Genomic DNA, 13668 nt, shown 5'->3' on the forward strand with positions numbered 1-13668 from the left:
TGTACAAGATATTGGTGAGACCTCTTCTGAGGGAGTGTATCCAGTTCTGGTTGCCATGTTAACGGAAGGGTATTATTAAGGTGGAGAGGGTTCAGAAGAGATTTACCAAGATGTTGTTGAGAATGGAGAGTTTGAATTTTAAGGAGGGCTTTTTCTCACTGGAGGGGTGGCCTTATATAGTCATAAGGGATATTGGTAAGGTGAATGTCAAATGTCTTTTCCTTGGGGTGATTTCAAGGTTAGGGGACATATTCTTAAGATGAGAAGAGAGATTTTTTAAAAAGGCACTTTTTTAAACATTGTGTGGTTCATGTGTGAAATGAACTTCCGAAGGAAGTGATGGATGTGGATACAGTTAGTGTCTAAAAAATATTGCAGCAGTAAGAAATCTTTGTAACAATATGGGTCAAGTGCAGGCAGGTGGGACTAGTTTGGTTTGGGATTATGGTCAGCATGGACTGGTTGGACTGAAGGGTCTGTTTCCATGCTGTTTGACTCTATGCTTTGAACGATCATGGTATTTGGGGGAATATATTCATATGGATAAAAGATTGGTTGGCCAACAGGAAGCAGAAAGTAGGAAGAAAAGTAGTTTTCAAGCTGGCAAAATGTCATGAATGGTATGTCACAAGGTTTGGTGGGGAGGCCCCAAATCTTTCCAATTTACATAAATTATTTAGATGAAGATATGGTAGCTAAATTTGCTGATGGCGCAAAGATGGGTAGATAGTGAGTTGTGAGTAACTCATAAGGTGCCTACAAATTGCTAGGTTACATGAGTTACCAAAGATCTGGCAAGTGGAGTATAATGTGGAAAAATGTGAAATTGTCCATTTTGGCAGAAAGAATTTTAAAAAGTGCATTATCTAAATGGTGAGAAGTTGCAGAGCTCTGAGATGCAGAGAGATTTGGGTATTCCAGTGCATGAATCAAAAGAAGTTTAGCATGGAAGTACAGCATGTAATCAGGAAAGATTATAGAATGTTACGGCTTCTTGCAAAGGGAATTGCAGCAGTAGGAAGGTTATACTTCTGATAAAAGGGGGTGTTAGGAACATGATGTCTGGAAAACTGTGTACAGTATTGATCACTATACTTCAGGATGTTAATGAATTGGAAGCAGAAAATGTTTATTAAACTAATACCTGGAATGAGCAGATTGCCTTATGAGGAAAGCCTAGACAGGCTAGGCCTGTCTCATTTAGTGTTTAGAAGAATCGGGGTGACTCAATTGAAATATAAGATTCTGACTGGACTTGACTGGATGGATGTTGAAAGGATGTTTCTTGTGTGGGAGAATGTAGAACTTAGGGTCATCAACTGTAAATAGAGTGTGTGTGTCTACTTTAAATGGACAAGTATAGAGTCATACAGCATGGAAGCAGACCCTATGGTCCAACGTGTTCCCAAAGCAATCTCGTCCCACTTGCCTGTATTTGACCTATAACCCTCTAAACCTTTCCTATTCGTGCACATATTCAAATATCTTTTTAAATGTTGTAGTTGTACCTCTTTCTCTGGCAGTTCATTCCACATATAGCCCACACTTTATGTAAAATAAAAGTTACCCATCATGTCCTTTTTAAATCTTTTTCCTTTCACCTTAAAAATATTCCCCCTAGTTTTGAAGTCCCCCACCCAAGATACAAGACCCATACTATTCTTATCTATGCCTTCATGATTTTATAAACCTTTATAAGATCACCCCTCAACCTCCTACGCTGTAGTGAAAAAAGTTCCAGCCTATCATTATAACTCAAACCTTCTATTACTGGCAGCATCCTAGTATATCTTTTCTGACCTCTCTCCAATTTAATAATATCCTTCCTATAGCAAGGTGACCAGAACTGTACACGGTAGTCCAGAAGAGGCCGCACCAATGCCTTGTACAATCTCAACATAATATCCCAGCTCCTATACTCAAATGTCTGAGCAAAGTTTATGTGTGCATCCTGTTTTTTTGTAGAGTGTGATGCACCAAATGATTGTCATGACCTCTTGTATTAATTAGTTCAGTTAAAATTTAGCTACAGTAATGCCCTAAATAAAGAGGCAACAAAAAACATTTTGGTAAGGGGTTTGGGCTTTTTCTGAAGGGGAGTGAGATATAATATACTGATTGCCATGTGTCTCTACATTGATTAGATTGTGAATGTTTAGCTATAACAACTACCTTGATTTAAACATAATTTTCTTTGTCTCAGGTTCTCTGTGCTGCCTTAGCTATTACTGTACTACACTTGGAACAGTGCCAAGTGCAGGAATGGTTTAGGGGAGCAAAAATTGAAACATTTTGAAATTACTGAAGTGCAGAAAGCTGGGAAAGGAGAGTATCATTTGCTTCTCCCAATTGAGGGCTCTTATCTATCAATATTTGAAGGAAGCGGGGCGCACTTGAAGTCTTCTCCCAGATGGCCATATAGAACAGTTAAGATGATGGTGGAATATCTGTGACAACAACCTGGGACTGTACAATGCTGCAGCTGCTGCTACTACAACAAACTGATCTTCCTGACACCATCTGATCAATACTGCTGACAGTTCTCATTCAGTGCAAAAATCAGCTCCACAACTTCGGTCCACTGGCCAGTTTCAGACTGTTTGAGAGTCTTTGGAATTCGCTTCTTCAAAAGGAAGAATCTTTAAATACTTTTAAGGCAGCGATCAATAGATATGTGATTGCAAGATTTATGAAGGTTTGATTACTTGATTACCACAGCGATGAAAGATTATCAGGGATATGCAGGAATGTGAACTTGAGGTTAAAATCAGAACAACCATGGTCTTAATGAGTGATGAAGCTGGCTTGAAGATCCCAGTGGCCTACACTTGTTTGCATGATTAGGCAAAAATGGGTACTGCAGATGCTGGAGATCAAAACCAAGATTAGAGTGATGCTGGAAAAAGCACTGCAGGTCAGGCAGCATCTGAGGAGTAGGAAAATTGATATTTCGTGCAAAAACCCTTAATCAGGAATGAGGCCGGGAGCCTCGCGGGTGGAGAGATAAATGGGAGGGTGTGGGGCTGGGGAGAAGGTAGCTGAGAGTGCAGTAGGTGGATGGAAGTGGAGGTAAAGGTAACAGGTTGGAGGGGAGGGTGGAGCAGACCGGTGGGAAGGAAGATTGACAGATGGGACAGGTCATGTGGACACTGAGCTGGAAGGTTGGAACTGGGGTAAGGTGGGGGGAGGGAAAATGAGGAAACTGGTAAAGTCCACATTGATGCCATGGGGTGAAGGGACCCGAGGCGGAAGATGAGGCGTTGTTACTCCAGGCATCGGGTGGTGAGGGAGTGGTGATGGAGGAGGCCAAGGTCCTGCATGTCGTCAGTAGAATGAGAGGGGGAGTTGAAATGTTGGGCCACGAGGTGGTGGGGTTGATTGGTGCGGGTGTCCAGGAGATGTTCTGTAAAGTGTTCTGCGAGTAGGCGTCCAGCACCACTCCAATCTTGTTTGCGTGATTGTCAAGTTAAAAGTTTTTTTTAGTAGTGTTACCAAATATTAGTAGTTGTACCAAATATTGATCAACCCTCCCAACAGTTCATTGTTTGGAAATTGGAATAATTTGGGTGTCTTTCACAGTCATAATTCTCTGAAGAAAACTATATTCATCTATGATACATTGCAGCTGTTGGCAAAACTGCCTGTTAAATTTAATAAAAAGAGAAGAATGATAGAGCTGAGGGAAAAATCAATGGAATCATGACACACCTTAAAAAAAGTGAAATGTTTTAGGACAGAGAATTCTGAAATTAGGGCTCCCAGTGATTTCCAGTATTTGTTATTTTTCTTTCTGTTCCACGGTTCAGACTCTTAATTTTTTTGTTTGTGCTGGCAGGTACACTATTTTGTTTGGCAGCAGTCCTTTGAGTTTTGACATTTGCAGTGGCAATTGCTGCTACTTTCAAATGAAAAAAAAAGGACCATAGGAGAATATGTTTAAAAATGATTGACTTATGATATTATGGTTTTTGCTTATACTAGTAAATGTAGTTACACTTTTCAATAGGTTAGGCTAGAATTTACTGTAAAAATAACATTAATGGCATTAACTGCAGATTTGTGTGCAAAACAGACAAACTTGAGGAAGGCACAGTTTTATTTTCTTTCATGGAATGTGAGCATTGCTGACCAAGCCAGCATTTATTGCCCATTCCAGTTTGCCCTGGACAATGTAAATGATGATTTATTGTCACTTGTCTGTAATAAGTAAAACAGTAAAGTACAGTGAAAAGCTTCAACTGTTGCCACAATCCAGTGCCATTTTGAATATTTTAAGAATAAAAAGATATAGCTGACAGAGAACACATCTTCATTCTGCCAGAGTCCTAAACCCTGAGCTGGCTGACCAACAGCACCCATGCTGCCACTCCTCTGCCACTTACACCAGACCCACCCATGTCAGAGTTCCAACTCTTCAGGTACCACCTCTTAGTAGCTGGGCACATCTTGCCAACAGGCTGCTGATGGTCGCCCTGCAAGCATGAGCCCCTAGTTCTGCTGCTGCCATCACCTTGCCAATAACAAGGAGTCCCCAGCTCTAGGACTACCACAACCAGGAACTGCCATTGCCACCTTGCCATTGGTGAGCAGCTTTATTGAACTGTTGCAATCCATGTGGTGTAGGTAAGTACAACAGTGCTGTTAGGAATGTTGTTCTCAGATTGGTGTCCAGCAAGGTGAAGGAGTATTGGTTTAGTTGATATATGGCTTGGAGGGAACTTTCAGGTGGTGGTGCTCCTTGTTCTTCCAAGTGTTAAGAGATCATAGGTTCAGAAGGGGTGCTGTTGAATGTGTAATGTTGAATTGCTGCGCACTTCATCTTGCAGATGGTACACAATGCTACACTTTTCATTGATAGTGAAGACTGAATGTTTGACATGGTTTATGGGGTGTCCGCCAAACAGGTTGCTTTGCCCAAAATGTTAAACTGCTCAAGCATTGGACCACATTCATCCAGGCACGTGGAGAATACACATATTCCATTAGTCTCCTGACTCGTGCTTTGTAATTAATATACGTAGTTAAACTTAAATCTAGAACTTGTTCTTTTATAGGCTTTACAGCATCACCATCTGACTTTCCATTGAATTGCATTGAACAGTGTGTAATTCCTGTATTGACATCATAGATGTAAGGTAAACTAATAAATTTGGGGTTTGTCTGTTTCAGTCTTAAATACCCATTTAACTAATTGCTTTTGAAGTTTGTTTTTAAAAGCATTAGATTTTATTTAGCTTTGGAAATTATTTTAAACATCACATGATCTTTACTGTTTTTCTTTCCTTTTCTAATCTTTCTTCATCCAATCTTTACATTCTCTTTGTATTTTGCTTTCTGTATTTGATGTGATATTGAATTCTCTTTTCTAACTAGCATTTCCTTGCACAAGCTCTGTACTGCTCATGAACAAATTTTCAAGCTCATTGATTAAGAAGTTATATTTGAATGCTCTGTTCCGATACATCTTGGATGCTTTGCACTCGATGCCATGCAATTTCATTGTGCCAGTTACAGCAAACACATTGCACAAGCTTTCATAAGCTCAGATGTTTACAGCACAGAAGGAAATCTTTCTGCCCGTTACATTGATACTGATCAACAGAACTACACACATCACATTTTCCAACTTTTGGCATATAGTCCTAGAGGCAATGACAACACAATTGGACATTTACAGACTGTTTAAATGGACTGACAGTTTCTGACTCAACCACTCTCTGAGGGGGTTTCTCCTCCCTTCTTCTCTCAATCTACTACCTCTTATCTTCATTCACCAAAAACAGCAAGGGCCCTAACACGAGTCTCTGTGGAAGCTTACTGGAGTCAGACTTCCAATCACAGAAGCATTCCTCTACCATCATCCTCTGTTCCTGCCTGTCAGTCAATTTTAGATTTAACATTCCACTTTGCCTTGGATACCATGGGTTCTTACTTTTATTGGTCAGTCTGCCATGAGGGACCAGATGATATGTCTTGCTGAGGTCCATATAGACCACATCAACTGCATTGTCCTTATCAACATTCCTGGTTGCCACCTCAACATATCTGATCCTGGTTGTCAAACGTGACCTTCCTGTAACAAATCAATGTTGAACTATCCCTGATAAATCTGTCTCTCCAAATATATACAGTGTCCCTCAGAATTCTTTCTAATGTTTTGTCCACTATCAAGGTTAGGCTGACTGGCCTGTAATTTCCTAGCCTACTCCAATCTTCCTTTTCTAATAATGGGACAGCATTAACATTTCTCCATCTTCTGGCACCTTGCCTATGGACAGAATTGAAAATTACATTCATGACCTCTGATATCTCTTGCCTTGCCTCCCTGATAAACATTTAACCCAGATGAGGATTGTGCCCACCTCCACATGGGTCAACTCTGATTACCTTTCTGGTCCATAATGGGTCCTCCTTCTAATGATTTTCTTGTTCTCGCCCTCTCTCCCCGCCTATCTGTCCTCCCCCTCTCTCTGCACCCCCCCCCCCGCCCACCCCCTCTCTCTCCTCCACCCCTCCCTCTCTCCTCTCTCCTCCCCCTCTCCCTTCCCACCGCGCTCTCCCTGATGCCCAGAGTTCTCTGGTCACAATCCAATCCTTTGTCTTTCGGGAAACATTACTATCCTGTTCTCTTGCTATTTCTTCATTGAATGCTTTCCACTGCTCTAACGTGGTTGTATCTGCAAATAGTTGTTCCCAGTCCACTTGCCCAAGTCATATCTTAGTAAAATTAGGCTTTCCCCTGTTTTGACACGGTTATTCCTAGCCCGCCCTTATCCTTTTCCGCAACTATCTTAAATGTTACTGAGTTGTGGTCGCTATCTCCAAATACTCACCTGCTGATATGCCTTCCATCCACCTAGGTTCCTCTCTGAATATAAACTCATTGAAATAAAGTGAACTTTAATAATGTTTGTTCATCTTTTATGATAAGCTCTGACCCAATATGTATGTCCAAGTCAGATAACCATTACTATAGCAGGTTTTTCTTTCACCTATTTAAACGTCCAGATGACCACATTGTACTTTGACAATTTAACAGTGTGAAAAGACAGTGATAATTGTTGGATTTTACATTCGTTGGTGTGATTTAATGCCCCCTCCCCCCCCCCCTCCAATTTTGGCTAAACCAAGTCATATGTGAATAGTTTTCATGAAGTTGTTGAGCTGTCTTTCACGTAGCTGGGATCTTTTAAAATGTTGTCTTATTCTCACTCTTTTATTGATAATAGATTTGTAAGATGAAGCCATACTTTTGGACTGTGGAAATATGATTGACAAATGGCAAGCATGGGGTGAACAGTGAGATCAAGATCAGAGATGAGAAAAGCTGTTAGACTGTTGATCATTTGTGAAAGATGCTGTATATTTCCTGTCAAGTGTTTCCCTTGCTCTAATGAAGGTATTCATTCTTACTGGTGTTGATTTGGTGGAAAACATTCAGAAGCAAGGATTCTGATCAACTGTCAGTTTTTCTTCTGCTTGCATGCAAAGATACTGAATCCATTTGTAGTACTCCCACTATTGCATTAGCTGACTTGGGACACAATGAGTTTGTTTGTTTGCTTAATTGATAAATTCAAGTTATATTTGGAGCTGTTTTCAATTTTATATAAAAAATATATTTCACCATGAATATCCTCTTACATTTATTTAAAATAGCTTCCCAAAACTTTCGCAATGTGAGATCTCTTGGATAAATAGCACAGCAAAACTTATCCAGAACATCAGTGGCAGAGGATTTACATTTAAGTAGGAAAGCTTCTCTTGGGGGGTGAAGGGAAGAAATCAAAATTAATAGAATAAAAAATAATTGGATTTTGTAATGCAGTTTGGGCTTTGTTGTTATAAGAATTCCTTGATTGTTTTGATGCCTCGCTGTTCCTTTCTAAAAGTTTGCTGTTCTCATTCATTACACAATGATGGCACTTCTGAAGAGTAAGATAACTAGTACTAATCTTAATATAGGTGAAAGTGAGGACCGCAGATGCTGGAGACTGGAGTCAAGATTAGAGTAGTGCTGGAAAAGCACAGTTGGTCAGGCAGCATTTGAGGAACAGGAAAATAGACGTTTCAGGCAGGAGCCCTTCATCAGGAATGAAGGGCTGATGAAGAGCTCTTGCCCGAAACGTCTATTTTCCTGTTCCTCGGATGCTGCCTGACCGGCTGTGCTTTTCCAGCACAGTTCTAATCTTAATATAGTTAATCAAATTGAGCAATGTTGGAATATTCAAAAATGCAAGGAGTAGGGATTGAGCAGTGGTGAGCAAAGGCAAGTCTGCTAATGCAAAGAACAGCAGCACATAGTAAGATATGTTAGGACGGGCGGGGTGTTGAAATTGGGAAGTGGTGAGCCTAGAGTTTAATCTGGATGAGTATTACTGCACAGGAATATGCCACTGAGTTGCATGTCAGTTGTGGGATAATGATTTATGTTTATAGTTAGGTTCACTAAGAAATCTAGCAAAAGCCTCATTCACTCTTCTGTCGGCAAGAAATCAGCAGTAAATGGAGTCACTCAATTTTAACTGTACTCTTTCTTTATAGCCAATAGGAGAGAATTAACTTTTTCTATTATGTCTGTTTGTGATGATAATACTTTGCTCTTATATTACCATAGGGCTACAGAATAATGATATTTTACCAAGGTCGAGTGCTCATAACACAGCCCACTTGATACATTTCCTGTTTTCATTGTGAGAAACATTTAGTGGACCAATACTGTATCAGGACAGGTGTTGGCAGGAAGTGGCTTGTTGTATTGCTAAGCAGTAACCAGTTATTATCTGTAAACCACGGTCTCCTGCTAAACTGGCAGAGGCTGAGACTTGAACATGTCGCAAACTGTTTGTCACTAACAGCAGTGTATATGTGGGCGTATGGCACCCAAAGCAATGGGAAAGCGCTGTGAAATGTGTAGGCTTGTGTTGTCACCTGAACACTTAAAGCAGCCAAGTCTTTTTGGTTACTTGTCTCAAATCGTCAGTTTTAAGAATCGGTTTATTTTAGAAGCCAGCGAAGTGATACAAAATTGTTACCCTTTGCCAAAGCAGAAACTATTTTTCATTGCATCTGCAAATATTATTTACTCTGTCTTGCTCAAACACTCCTTCTCATCCTCAACCCCCTCCACCCCCCCACCAACTCCACCTCCAAGCCCAGCTCCATTCCTTTTGGAATGATACTTGCTCATTTACAAACCATTCTGCCACAGGAAACAAGAAGTCTGCAGGTCTGGAAAATCATGCTTTTCAATGTCTGTTAGAAAATTCCTGCATTAGCTTTGATTTCCTTGCCATTTGGGAAAGCCGCATTTCTCTGTTTTGATGTCTTTGCTAGTTTCTCTACATGGAATTAAGTGAAAGGATATAAAAGGTTTAGAACAGTTATACTGTAACTTTGTGATAAATGTTTTTAAACTTATTTTAAAAATCCCTTTTTTTTTATAGAGTTTCCTCTCAGGATTTGAACAAATGTTAGCTATTGTCTTTTTGAGTGCTTGTCACATATCCAACTAAAGATTTGAGTTAGTAGCCAGGAGATTAATTTGTATGCAATGGCTTTTAGATGCAATTTAAATAAAAGACAAATTTTTTAATATGATGTTTGGAATTTTAGGGATGCAAGAAACAAACTTTAGCAACTGATAATTTCAACTGAAATACTAGATTTGCAATGGATTGTGTACTTTTTTAAGTATGGAAATAGAGATGTCAGTTACATCTTTATGAAGCAATGGTGCAAAGATATAAATAGTTGTGCAAGGTTACATAGTGTAACCTTGCTGTCATTATAATAAAATATCTATCAAGGAAGTGAGAAATGTCATGAAAAATCTGCTAGTGCCTTTTCAAATATTTTCTAGGAAACTGTCATTGGAAATTTTTTTTTGTATTCCAATGAGGCAGCAACCTATTTGTTTATCAAATACTTCAATTGTAAATTTAAATTCATAAACCTGCACAAGAAAAGCATGTTAATTCTAAAATATCAAAATATTTAAACTGTTGAATGTGAAGCTGTTATATAGAGTATTAGAAGTGTGTTCAGAGTTGAGTAGCAGTGTTCAATGCAGCTGCTACCATTTGTTACAAGCTATTTGATAATATTTAATTGGAGCCACATTCTAAATTTTGAAATGCCATCTTGCTACAGTGCAAAATATGACTTGGCTCAGACTTTTTTGTTTCCTAACAGGAGCAATTGCTGTTTTATCCTTTTACCAATTGATAAATTTGACAAAAAGTAGGATAACTGACATGATTGTGAAGCAATTTTAAGTTATCCATTTAAATACTCTCAAACTAAAATTTAAACAACTTTAAATATAATCTTTTGTCCCTTTTGATGTGAGTTATCACTTCCATGCTTAGCATTTAGTAGTTCTGCCATAGGGGTTTGTGAACACTACTCTTGAAGGGTCAGTGCCTTTGATTTATAAAATAAAATGCCCTACACTGTTGGTTTTTTGCTTATTTATATTGAATATTGCAGATATGTGTATGATGTAATTTATATTGGAATCTTGTGGGCCCAGTTTAAGGTTCCATTTGGAAGTTATGGGACAGAGTTGGCATGAAAGAACGGGTGCTTTCTGTTACAGTCTGCTTGTATTATGTAGATGTCTTACTGAATGATCACTATACTCCTGAGTTTTGATATGTCAGTTTATGTATAATAGGAAAGAATGCAGGAGCTGAACAGTCATTGGAGTGAGTGTGATTTTTAGATTGTACTTTAGTGTAGTTTGTATTACTTTTCTCTGAAGACCTGAGTTAAGACTTCACTATTAATGTCTCACTAAATGAAAGTACTACCTTGAATGATGTAGAGCCACAGATCACTAATTTGGTCCCTGGCTTAATTCACTGATCAGAGTAGGAGTGTTTACTTGGGCTAAGAAAGAAAGAAATGGGCTGGTTTCCAGAGCCCTGATCTCTGTCCAATGGCGTTTCATATAACATTCAGTGTGAAATCTTCTGTTTGCATAGCTAGTTAACACTTATTTGCCTGTGATCCCTGCTAATGAATAGTCAACTGGGTATGGTTTTGGGAATTAGCAGTGATCAGCAAAACAAAAATGTACACTTGCATCTTTCTTATCCCATTACATTTGATATCGAAGAATTCAATTCATGAAGTAATGTTACCTCACTCTACGTGGCAATCCCATACTGCAAGCAGTTAGAGCCTGAAATTGAAGTAAAATAGACAATTTATTTTTATTTGTGATTTCAATGGAGAGAGTTTTACACCTCATTGAATAGTTTTATTGGATCTTTGTCCTTGCAAACTACACAGTAGTCAGGCAGGGCTTTAATTTAACATTTCAATTGTATGATTGCACAATTGGAAATGTAATACTCATTCGATACTGTACAGCCAGCTTGCTTACTTCAGTCATAGAATGCTGCTTGACTTCACAGTTTTCTGCATTGTTTGGTAACAAATTCAAATGAGCTAATACTTTAGATACCATAACACTACACTCGATTGTGCTATCAGCAAAAATGGTGAGAAACTGGAATGCTTTTAAGGCATATATTAATCTCTATACAACTTAATCTATCTATTTTATTTCTTTGCAGTTTTAATCAAACGGGAGCATACAGATGAGAGAGAATTGCCCACTATTCCCACCCTTCCAATGCCAGTTGCGCACACTGCTGGTCTACATCAAGTTGGGTCTCAGCTGCCTTCCTCAGATACTGGCCACCCTCATGAAAATTTGGCACCTACTTCACAGAGGAACCTTGGCCCTCCAATGCAACAGAGTTACGCACCTATGATTTCTCCATCGGCAACATGTGTGCCACATCTTTTGGGAAGAAGCATTAGTCCAGGTTCGGAATGTTCCATTATGCCTCCCTTGGGTCACCAGTCTTTCCCAACACCAGCTCCACCAATCAGGCCTTCTTATCAGCCTATGCAATCTAACATGATGTATAATGGACAGCCAGGTCTTCCCATGGACTCTGTTTCTAGCCAGAGATATGAAAAATTATCTTATCAGCCTGATGTAGCTGGTCCACTTCAAATCAACCTAGGATGTCAACAAATGCAGCAAATGTACTGTTCTCCAAATCCAGGTACAGCTTCATCACCATCTCCAACAACAGCTCACTCTTTGGGACATTCTCCACACTCTGGACAAACTTCATCACCACTACAGAGTTCAAGTTTAGGATGTCTGTCCGCACCTCCTCCGCTGACACATCATAGTGTGTGTGACCCATCATCATTCTCAACACCAGAGAGAGAATCCCTGAACATTAAACAAGAGCCAGAGGATAGTGAATTACCTTTTCAAGCCATTGGCCTGCAGGATATTACACTTGATGATGGTAAGTAATTTGAATTTATTTTAAACTTGTGTTCTATTGTTAAAAAGACATCACTAATGAATTACCATACAGATTTAGAAAACAACATGCCTGATACATAAGTAAATTGGACTATCTTTGGAAATTGTGCTTCATATGCAATTCTATAACTGTTGACTGAAAAACAGTTGTCTTATCTTTTATCATGTTTTTCGTAGTGCTGCCTACGCAAACCAAGCACATCCTTTTAATTAGAAACTAAATAGAAATAATCGGTTTAAATATTTTTTATTTGTTGGACTGACCAAGAACGTGATAAAGTCTTATTAAAGGTAGCTTCAAAGTAAAATGCTACAATAAGGTTAATGGTAAAAAAAAACATTATTAAATAAAACAAAATAAAATTACAGGAAATATTCCACATTTCTGGTAGTATCTATGAAGAGAGAAAGTGTTTTCTTTCACTGATGCTGGCAAATGTAAGAGATATAATAGTTATGCGCATAGCCAAAGGCTGGAAAAAGTGGAGAGGGGAGGATCGAACAAGGGAAAAGCTGTGTAGTTAACGGAAACTGGTTTAATGATCTAATAATTTTTCCCTTTCTGTAAACTAATAGCAAGAGTCTGACCCATCAATACCTAAGTATTAACTTAGGACAAACTGAACTAATACCACAGACTTAACATTAATTTGGTTTCTGCATTGTTTCATGCCTGTGTATATTAGTCTTATTTTGATGAGCTTAGCAAAAACTCAAACATATTTATGAGCCAGAAATTAAGCTACTGAAAAGTAAACTCATGTAAATTTCCAAAGTTGTTACACCATGTATGCAAAATGTTGTGTTTTTGCATGAAATGTTCGGGAGGGATTTCCTGTTTTATGATAGCCACCTGTGGAGTGAAAATTCATAAGTTATAATGTGTCTGTAATACAAGTTCAAAAGACATTGCAAAGAATTCCAGCACTTGGTATAGGTCATTTTATTAAGAGCCGTGCATTTTAACACCTCCACTTTTTCTGTTTGCTCTGTAAAAATGAAGAATCATGTATCATGGTTAAAGTGTTGTTATTTGTAAGTATATGTATTTAATGTATTTCGCAATTTAGTTATAATACAGACTCAAAGTTAAGATAATCTATAAGGCACTGAAATCCTCACACTTTGTTGCCACTTCTAGACAATTCTGTAGTGCCGGCCAAGTTAATGATAAAATCAGTAAGCTTGCACTCAAATTAACTCGTTTGTTTTCAGATGTTGGGATTGTACGTGATCCTTTAAAGACACACTTACATTTCTATACCAAAATCATGAATTTAAAAAAAAGTTTCTTCCAGAAATACAAA

At 38.6% G+C, this 13668-nt stretch overlaps 1 protein-coding gene across 2 annotated transcripts in view; it reads left to right on the forward strand.

Annotated features, from left to right (window-relative positions):
* The window catches only part of nfatc3a (nuclear factor of activated T cells 3a), a 169356-nt gene that overhangs the window by 111514 nt on the left and 44174 nt on the right, over positions 1 to 13668 (forward strand). For both annotated transcript variants that reach the window (XM_060838146.1, XM_060838147.1), the window contains exon 9: positions 11586 to 12341. In XM_060838146.1, the coding sequence (XP_060694129.1) occupies positions 11586 to 12341 (756 nt within the window). The remainder of the gene's footprint in view (positions 1 to 11585; positions 12342 to 13668) is intronic.

The sequence above is a fragment of the Hemiscyllium ocellatum genome, chromosome 17, assembly GCF_020745735.1.
Source record: "Hemiscyllium ocellatum isolate sHemOce1 chromosome 17, sHemOce1.pat.X.cur, whole genome shotgun sequence".
Taxonomy (NCBI): domain Eukaryota; kingdom Metazoa; phylum Chordata; class Chondrichthyes; order Orectolobiformes; family Hemiscylliidae; genus Hemiscyllium; species Hemiscyllium ocellatum.